This window comes from Vanellus vanellus (assembly GCF_965231255.1).
Source record: "Vanellus vanellus genome assembly, chromosome: 1".
NCBI lineage: Eukaryota > Metazoa > Chordata > Aves > Charadriiformes > Charadriidae > Vanellus > Vanellus vanellus.
The window spans coordinates 221,310,568-221,320,493 of record NC_138905.1 but is presented as its reverse complement, the minus strand read 5'-3'; the positions used below and the strand labels follow the sequence as shown (position 1 = coordinate 221,320,493).

At 46.7% G+C, this 9,926-nt stretch overlaps 1 protein-coding gene across 1 annotated transcript; it reads right to left on the bottom strand.

Annotated features, from left to right (window-relative positions):
• Nucleotides 1–1,304: 1,304 nt before the first annotated feature.
• MRPL48 (mitochondrial ribosomal protein L48) lies at nt 1,305–9,460 on the bottom strand. Its single transcript, XM_082494125.1, has 8 exons — nt 9,306–9,460; nt 8,202–8,254; nt 7,729–7,766; nt 6,659–6,744; nt 5,720–5,892; nt 3,970–4,072; nt 3,064–3,153; nt 1,305–1,564 (listed from the first exon to the last, which is right to left on the bottom strand). The coding sequence occupies exons 1-8, from the start codon at nt 9,324–9,326 to the stop codon at nt 1,490–1,492; spliced, it is 639 nt and encodes a 212-aa protein (XP_082350251.1). The 5' UTR covers nt 9,327–9,460; the 3' UTR covers nt 1,305–1,489.
• Nucleotides 9,461–9,926: the final 466 nt, after the last annotated feature.

Genomic DNA, 9,926 nt, shown 5'->3' with positions numbered 1-9,926 from the left:
GGCAGGATTCTGCAGGGGGATTTATCTCCGGGGAAGCCCCAGGAGCATTAGGGATGGGGAAAAAGGGGCTCTTGCGAGGAAGGATGCTCCTCTGAACACCACCTCCTAGCAACTAAGCTATGAAAAAGAAAATAAAATGGCTTTTTGTGGGCTAGAAAGGGAAGGGCGCCCATGGATTTTGCTGGGCGGGAACTTTCCAGGCTCTTTCCCAGGAAGCGGGGTGACGAGGGGCTGGGTTTCACGCTGCCAGCCAAAAATCACAACCAGCACTGGACCATGAGTGAATATCCAGCAACCCCTGAACAGTCCTAGTTTGGGAGAGAGTGCTAATGAGTTATTTTCCCCTCTTTTAAAGAGCTGGTGCTTAGAAAAGAGAAAAAAACACAACCAAACAAACCAGGTTTGGGGCAGGAATATAACCTCCTCATAGCATCCATCAAACCAGGGCTTATATTTGGTTCTAACGCACTTCCTTAAAGGATGGTGTGATTGGGTATCACGTCAGCTCCAGCCTAAATAAAAACAGCCGCGTGCACCCAATTTGAAATAACGAGGATTGTAGTAAAAAAACTCAGGTGCCATGACCCGTTCGACCCAGCGCCCCTATGCGTACCCAAAAGCCACAGCTCCTGCAGGCTCTGGGTTTTGGAGGACAGCGATAAGCGGCTGAGCAGCGTGGCCAAATTCGGTTCCAGGTCACTCAATAAATGCAGCAGTTCTGGGAAAAAACATCTGGTGCCATCCTGGGAAATTCCCCAAACTGCTTTGCACTTTTGGGATTCGTCCTTTCAAGGCACAAGTAATTTCTCCCTTTCCAAACGGCTGTTGTAAAAAGTAGATTGACTTCAGGGATCCAGGGGGAAGTTTATCCTTTCTGGCTTGAAAAGCAAATCAGAATTTAAGGAGAAACTTTGCTCCAACCTTCCTGCCTCTGCCCTCTGAGGCTTTTCTCTGTCAAGCAGCAGTTGTTCAGCTGCTCGGGGATGATCATCCCCAACCCTCCCAGGGCTCAGAAGCTCCACTCGTGTCGGCGAAGCTCCAATTTAAGCAGCTCTACGAAAATAATGCGTTGCTCCAGCCTTCAGCTGAAGAAAGGAGCAGGATGGTCACTTTCCCATCAGTAGCACATGGGAGAGTTGCAGTACAGCATTATTCACTTGCAGAGATTTCTGCAGACTGAAACTTGCAGAAATCCTCGTATATCAAGAGTAAAACATACGGGGGGGGAGGGGGGGGTGAAAGGGGGAAGAACTGAGAAAAGTCACATTTCATTGTGGATTCACTTCACCCATGGTACAAATCAGTGAGAAAGAAACATATATATTTGTCTTTATTAAGACAAGCCACCTGACAACAGTGGAAATTTCTTCCATTTCACCAAATTATCATTACAGTGCTCACGGAGTCGCCTTCTGGAGGCTCAAGCAGCCAAGGAGGAGGTTCTCGCTTTCCCAGAGGCAGCTCTGAAATGGATGGAGCATTCTTCATCTCAGTTCATCTGCGCTAGCAGCTCTTCAAGTTCTGGTCGAGACTTTAATCGGCTCTTGAAGTCAGCTTCTGTGTGCTGTGGAGGGAGGAAAACCAAAACCCCAAGCAAATCAGCATCACCTCTTGAGCACTTTTCGAAATCAAGAGGAAGGCAAACTCTCTCCTGAAGAGAATCACTTAAGAGTGGAAAAACAAAAGACTTAAATGTCCACTGAACCCAGGGAGCGGGGAGGCCCAATGGAAAGTCATCACAGGCCAAGATCTCAGGGACAGCTCCACCTGGAAGCTGGTGGCAGAGCTCTAAGCCTCCTCTCCTACATCCAGCCTCCAACAGGAGCAGCTGCTGGAGGTAAAGCACAGAGGGCAGAAAGCTTCTGGCAGCAAACCAGCATGGCAGCCGCAGACACGCTTGGTCATGGGCTCTAAAATTTGACCTTGCAGGTTCTTCCTCCCCTGGCTAAGTGCTTTTGGAAGAGTGACCAGTGGCATTGTGCTCAAGAAGTCAACCGGACGCCCCCAACTCTGTCACTGCCTATTACCGTGGCATCTACTTTCACGAGGAGAACTGCCACTTTCTCCAGAACTTTGCAAGAGCCTCCCAAAGCTTTCAGCTCTCTTCTGCACTGCCAGTCTTACGAAGCCAGCTCAGGTCTCTCCCCTGAGCTTCCTGCATCAGACTGCAATGACTTTGCAAATGGCACAATGTCACAGTTCTCCCTCCAGAGACAAAGCCATCAGCCAAAATTAAAAAAAAGAAATGGCAGCCCTAAGGCAGAGACGGGACTGTGACCAAAGCAGAGAAGATTATGGGACTCAAGAGACTTTCTCCTGTATTCCTTCTGGTTTCGCAGAGCTGAAGATAACTAAATATTCTTCAAAGGCCACTTAAGCCAACTGTGTTTTTATATTTGAGTTTACTGTATTGCCTTCCCTTTCAAGGCACAAAAATCTTTTGTCCCTGAATAAATTCGGCTCCCTGAGACTGTTTTGTCCGAATATAGAACAACTGAAGTTTAAATATCTCCTTATGCCTGGTCCACCAGCGACTAAAGTTCTGTCCTGAAGTCCTCAGTGCTGAGAAAACCACTGGGCCTTTCTGCAGAAACCAAGCTGAACCCATCCCAGAGCAAATTCTATCAAAACCAGGCACAGCATTTGGGTTTCCAGCCCCATCTTTGCTACTGACTGCTCCATGAAGTCTGTGGTGATTCTCAGATAAGAGGTAGTGAAGCACTGCTGAAGGAAAGCGTTCCCTTCTGAGTCACAGGGAACCTGCGGCAGCAAAGGAAAGCAACTTGCAACCTGCCATCTCCTACAGATCTATGGGCTTGGCTAGGAAGGTACCTTCTGTGGTACTAATTATAGAAGGCTAAATTTTAAATGAAACATTCATCAAGAATTAGAGATAATGGATTTTCATAGACCAAGTGAGGGCCTGGTTCTGGGAGATCCTGGGTATCTGTAAGTCTAGAGTAGACAGTACTGTCCCGACCAGGTCTGTATTTTCGAAGCAAATTCAAGTCACACATCATACCTGCTTCCTAAATGCAGAGGCATTGGTAAAATTAAACATACCTCTTTCACTAACAGATGGACCCCTTCAGGCTGATTACTCTGAATAATTTCCAAGAGTATCGGAGCAAATGTTGAACTCACACCGCTGATCTGAAAGAAGAAATAAAAGCGCTGGAGGAGCAGAACATCCCATACAAAATGGCCTCATTATACTAATGGCACAGAAAAAGAGTCCATTTCAGTATGAGCCTGTGGCAGTCAACCACTTCATTAGAGAAGCACTCTGCTTTGTGCACACACCTCTCACATACAGCATGGCCCAAAGCTCTCATTTTGGCTCTCCTCTATGAACACTGTGCTTCCTGTCTCTGCCTGCGTCACGTAAAGAGACTTAGCCACGCGTGAAGGTCTGAATTTAGGTGAGACTCTAATACAAAGGCTGCCACAGCAAACCTGCAAGCCCCAGCGTTAACCACACGTCAGCTCTCTCCAGTGGAAAAATTCTACCTCTAGGTTAAAAATGTAATTCCACAAAGGTCTAGCATATAGCAGGGGAACATGCTACAAACTAGGAAAACATCACTTAGGAGAACCATCTATTTACCTCAATCAGTTCTACACTTTTAAAGCTGACCCTGATACTAACAGTATTTTTAAATTTCATCAAATTTGTCCAATCATTCATCCTTAAAGATGACTTTTCTACTGTATCAAGTATTCTGCATAAAATAGGTAATAAATCTTCTGGCTGAAATACAGAATCCAGGAACCCCTCCTCTGCTTCTACTTTGTGAGTAACCTTTAGCAAGAAATCTAATTAAGACTTCTTTGTGCTTCAATTTACACACAAATTACACCTTTCACTTGTTCAAGGGACTTAACTCCAATTGTTAAAGGGTTTTGAGAGCCTGAGATAAGACATGCTGCACAAGAGCCACAGTGCTATCGGCAAATGCCGGCTCATACCTGGACAACCCTCTGATGGGTAGTAAGGACCGCATCCAGCTGCATTTTGGAACCTCGCTCTTCCAAGAACAGCACTTCATTGGTTTTGGTGGGCATTGCGTAGCTGCAGGAACCACAGGTCAGTGCTTAGGACAGGGAGGATAGATTTGCACTACTTTACAGGAATGAATCAACCTCCAGCAGCAGAGAATGTGGAAAGAGATTAACTTTTCATGAGAGATTAATTATGCAAACAATGTATCTTGCAAATCAAGCACTGGCAGAAGCCGAGTGTTTTACTGGAAAGAGATAAGGGAGAAGCTTGCAGCACTACTGCCAGCAAAAACCTGTTTCAGCTACAAACACCAGCCTGAGAAGAGAACTTTTAACTTCTTTATAGTTGCAGGAGAGCTTTAAAGCACCAGTTCTGATTTATTTTGTAATCTGTTTAATGGGAACAGAGCTAAAACTCACTGCTGCAATGTTCCATTCGAAAGACATTTTCACCTCTGAATTTTAACGGGAGTATGATCAGGCACTGGAACAGATTCTGCACTCTGGTTAGTGTTATTCCAGAGACCTCAGCCTCCCCATCTCCATTTGTACAGCATCGATAACTGCCCACATTTTACCCTACAAATTTTGCTCTTAAAGGGAAAATAATTTCTTTCTGTACATACTGAATTCTGCACACCAAGTCCAACCTCAGAAGGCACAGGTATGATACAAGGTAATAACACTTTAAGCTAAAAGTGCTATCAAGTCTCAGGCTGTGGGATTTCTCTGTGAATGCCTTCCAGCACATTGCTGCTGACAGAATTGTCATTTCTTAGTGTTGCCGGGTAGCCTTCTCAAAACAAAAACCACCTATCGGTCACCAAAGTGTCACCATTTTTAGTGCTGTTTGCACTAAAAGACATCACAGAGAGACTACAAGCAACTGATTTGTGGCACAGGATTTCAGATCCACAGCTGACAGTTCAGCAAAGTGGATGAACATAAATAAAACCATTTTTGATACGTTTAATCAGCATAAGCAGGAACCAGTGTTTGTACTTAGAGGTACGGTTAAAAATACACATTTCAGATAATCACCATTAAGTGTTTTTACTTCCTTACAGCAATGCAGTGCTTCTCCCAGTGACTACAGCTCCTTGGGTGCACTGCAGGCACCAAGGAGCTGTATCATGTTCCTTAGAATCATTAAGACGAGGAAAACTGCTGTCAGGGGTACACCTGCTTTGGAGAGCCAGTGTGCAACTGAAGGATCCTCTACTACTAAACTAAAGTAGCAGGTAGCTGTCCCACAAGCTTCAGGGGTTTCCCAAACTCATTCTAGTTTGCATAATTGGCATCACTTGCTTACTGCACAATATATGCACAGAGCCTGGACGAAACACTGTAAAGAAAAAACAGCAGCAAAAGTCAGCAATATTGAAGCCTACACTCCTAAGCTCAGCACCCACAGGCTTAAGCCTTCTTCTCAAAGGAATGAAAAGTAACAGCTATTTTTTTCCTGGAGATCTGTTCAGTCACTGCCTGAAAAACTCAAATTTCAGCCTTCCTTATATGAATAAAGCATCCAAAACCATACAGACACACAAAAAGAGAACACCAGGCAGATGACAGAAGATTTGGATTTACATGTGAGAATCTATCAGAGAGATTAGACTGTGCCCTTGTCTGCAAAGTATCATTATCTATGAGCCTCACGTGGCCCAACGCAAGGTGACTGTGAGGGATGACAAGCACAGAGCTGTGTTCCTCATACCTTTCATTCACTTTAATGGAGAGTCGGTTGCAGAGTTTATGCACGTACTGAGCAAAATGCTCCACAAGACACATATCATAGGAAGTCATCTGGATGTTGACATCTCCATACTCATATTCGGTCCCAGCATTTATCTCTTTCATCTGTACTTTATCCTTCTTCTTCTTTGGAACCTGTATTTTTAAAAAAAGAAAAAATAGAAAAAACAGAAAACATATCTGTTTCGAACAAAGCTGGAAATAAAAAACATTAATCCTTGCCCACATAGGAGACCGCGCTAAGGTACTCATTTCTAACAAAGGTTTGCTGAACTATGTCAAACATATCACAGACCATCTGTGCTCACTTTCCCCCACTACGAAACTGGGATGACATTATCTTGACAGATGTTCTCAAGTTGAGCAGTTCAGTTCTTGGATGGCAGCACCGCAGAAGTCACACAGAAAATACGTGCATACCATGATTAATTTCTTCCAGAAGAAACCAAGGAGTAGAAAACAAACTGCTTTTTATTTCAGTTCCTGCCTTCGAGGCAGCTGTCTAGATGAGTTATTGTTTCCTCCTTCCACAAAAAATTGTCGTCTTTCCAAATTTCAGGGAATGTAAAAAGTTTAAATGCAAATAAGACCTGCTCACAATATTCTGCAATAATTTGAAGTTGCGATGTTAAATTCAGCATCAGGAAGAGATTCACCTCTCCCCAAACTACTCATTAATTTAAACAAGAATGTACCGGACGAAATAAAGTATTTATGCAAAAGTGTTGTGAGTGGGTACTTCATGTGCCACTCTTTACCAAGACAAGTAGCAGTAAATAATTACATTATTATTTTTAATATGATTCATCAGCCATGGAATGAATAATACCAACATTTAAATCAGACTGTAAAAAGATGTGTCAGTTGAAAGCAAGCACAATAAGGGAGCTCTTATGCCTACCTCCTTTGGGAGCAGGTATTTAAACCTCCCAATACCATGCGTAGGACGGGCTTTGTAGTGTCTGTGGCAACTCACAAGTGCATCACCTTAAAATCAAAGCAGAGCAAACATGTTTCCCGCTGAATGGCAGACAGCCCTTCTTTTCACAAACATACAGGTGCTCTTCAGAGCCCGATATCCACAGTGGGGCAAGAATTTGTCCTCGGTTCTTTGACAAAAGGCAAAAGCAAGCTAAGGCTTCAGCCGATCTCTGCCCCACGCAGGCAGCCTGTGCATCACAGCAAGCCTGTTACAATTCACAGTTGGTTACAGTGAGCAACAAATAAGGGAGGAAGAGATTAAAAGTGACTCATTTCCCAGGTGAATTCTCAGGCAAACAAAAAAAAAAAAAAGACAGACTTGTCAGCATCAGTGGATGGCGAGGATACTGATTAAATGTTACATCTGTCTCCTCTTATGCGACAACAGTGATGCTACTATGATGGATCTAAGCCCCATTTAATTTTAAATCCAGTCCTGTTCAAATATTCACGTGCTAGGAAGCCAAATCAAAACGGTATCAGCTTTTATTTATACTTCCTTCTCCAGGGTAAAATGAAACCCTCATTTTAATAAACGAAGCTCAGAACAGCAAAGAGAAACTGAACACCAAGGATCTAAGCCACTCGGATACACTTTGCCTCCACGTCAAAATCAAATTCTATTTTAAATCGTGACAGTGGACTCCACCAGCTCAATAAACGTTGAAGTGGAACCTCACAGGGGTGTAAGTCAGTTCCTGGACATTAATATAGCAAATGGGATCTGGCTGGTGTCACTCCACCATGTAACATCATGACTAATAGGACTACCTGCTTAGCCAAGAACAGGGAAACAGAAGAAAGCATTAGGAAAAAGATATGGAAGTGGAAGAGCACCTGTTCAGGTTATTTACCAGTCCAAAATTCACTAAAAAATTCACTAAAAAAATAAAATTAAAAAGGAGATACAAATGCTGAAATATGTAATATGTAATATGTATTTGGGGTAAATGAAGTTTTGCCTTGCATTGGATTAATAAGAGGCCTTACCTGCAGCACACAGATGGCTTTCTCTGGGTGTGGCTGCTCTGTAGGAAACAAGACAATTGTTAAAAGCTCTCATTTCACCCACCTGTGGAAACACAACACACGTGACCAATCTGGAACAAAGGCTCACACCCCAAGTCCCTCAGACATAGAGAGATCCCATTAGCAAAGAGACTTTCTCTCCTTCACATCCTACACCCCTTTCAGCTCCCAGACGTCAGCTGAAAGTCTTCCTTCCACAATGGACATGTTTTAGTGGTGGTTTTGGCAGTGTTAGGTTTATGGTTTGACTTGATGATCTTAAAGGTTCTAGACAATTCTATTATTTTATTCTATGATTCTATGAAGAGACTTCCCTTGGCAAAAAGTCCCTTTTCTGTCATGTATGTTTTCTGACACTGTCAGTAGAAATGACTGAGTGTTTTTAATGCCTTATACTATGCTTTACTTACTGGGTTTGATTTCAGACCACTCACCTGCTGAGTGCAAATGCCTGCCTTAGCAACATTCCCTTCTTCAAGCACAGCACCTGCAATGAGCCACCACAGTCAAAATGCAAACAGTACAGCAGATGCTCAGTGAGTTTTCACCAGCGCTTGCCAGAATACAGCCATCAAAACAACACCTGAGACCTTCTGAACGTACCAATAACCTTCCCAATCTCTCCACAGTCTCCAGCCACTGTCACTCCCCAGAATACTGCCACAACACAGAGGAAAGGGATGAAGGAGGATGAAGATGATGACTATAGTAACCTTTTCTTGCACGCCCTCGCTTTGCTTCAGGATCCTCTTTTATAGGTTGCTTAAAGAAGCTGCCCCATCCCTGGAGGTGTTCAAGGCCAGGTTGGACTGGGCTTGGAGCAACCTGGGCTGGTGGGAGGTGTCCCTGCCCATGGCAGGGGGGTTGGAACTAGATGATCTCTGAGGTCCCTTCCAACCCAAATCAGTAGATGACTCTATGATCCTTCACATCATCCCACTGCCTCCAGGTTTCAACAGCCACATGAACAACCCTTGTGCTTGTTCCAGCTCCACGCAGACAGAGGGAAACACAGTTCATCCATTACCAAGGCAGTGTGAAGCAAAGAGCTTTGCTGTCCCCACAACCCTGGCAGGCAGGAGCTGCATCATGCTAGCTGTGGAGGGATAATTATCAATGTCTCCAAAGAGTGACCAGAGGGGCAGGAAGGACCAGGGATCCACCAGTTCCCGAGGGCAGCAACAGGGCTGGGAGCTGTAATGGACCCTGTGTCACTGGGGTGCCTGAGGAGGAGGGGGGGGTCCCTTCCCCTGGTCCAGCTACACCAGGGGAGACGACCTAAGGCACTACCTCAGGGTCAGGCCTGTGTCCCTCCAAAAGCCACAATTCCCCCCCCACATCTAGTCCCAGGGCCGGGTCGGGCCTGTCCCCCCCCAGACTCCCCAGCACCAGGGCTGGGCCTGGCCCTTCTCTCCCCAGAACTAGGCCTGGCCTGGCCTGGCCTGGCCTGGCCTGGCCCGGCCCTCCCCTCCCCTCCCCAAGCCCGGGGCCGAGGCCGGGCCCGGTGTCCCCCACAGCCGGTCGCGGCCCGCCGGTACCTTCGGCAGCGCCGCACTCATCCCTGCGCCCGGGACGGAGCCACGTCCGTCGCTCAAATCGTTCCCCCGCCCGGATCCCCGCGTCCCGCACAGAGGAGTAACAACGATTTTTGGGACAATTCCCGCTACTGCTCGCAGGGCCCCGCTCTCCTGAAGAAGGGGGGGGGAGGGGGCAGTAATGGCGGACACCCACCCCTGCGCCCGGCACCACGCCCCCTGCTAGCTACGGCCCGCCCCCCAACCCACTCCTCGCTCACTGATTGGCCTTCCGCCGCGTCCATCGAGGCGCGGCGCGGCGGCCATGTTGAGTGTGGCCCGCTTGGAATGGCGGCCGCGTGACGACGCGGTGGCGCTGAGCGCGGTCTGGACGACCCGCCTCGGCGTGGCGCGGCGGCCATCTAGAGTGTGGCCTTGGCCCGCCCTCGCCTTGTGGCGGCCATGTTAACGCGGCGCGGGAGCGTAGTGAGGGGGAGCGGGGATGGAGGGCGGTCTGGGCCGGGCAGGGCGGGCGGCTTAGAGCCGAGGAGGCTTCAGGGTCAGGTGATCTGCGTTCATGAGTCCTCGGTCAGCGCACGGTATCCCCGTTGGTTGTGGGATTAAGGCAGGGACCCAGGAGGGGCT

Coding starts and splice junctions, on each gene's coding strand:
- MRPL48 (XM_082494125.1), bottom strand. CDS start 9,326: ATGAGTGCGGCGCTGCCGAAG. Junction 6,745..7,728: donor AAGCCATCTGTGTGCTGCAG/GTAAGGCCTCTT, acceptor TTTGATTTTAAG/GTGATGCACTTGTGAGTTGC. Junction 4,073..5,719: donor TCCATTAAAGTGAATGAAAG/GTATGAGGAACA, acceptor TGGTTCCTGCAG/CTACGCAATGCCCACCAAAA.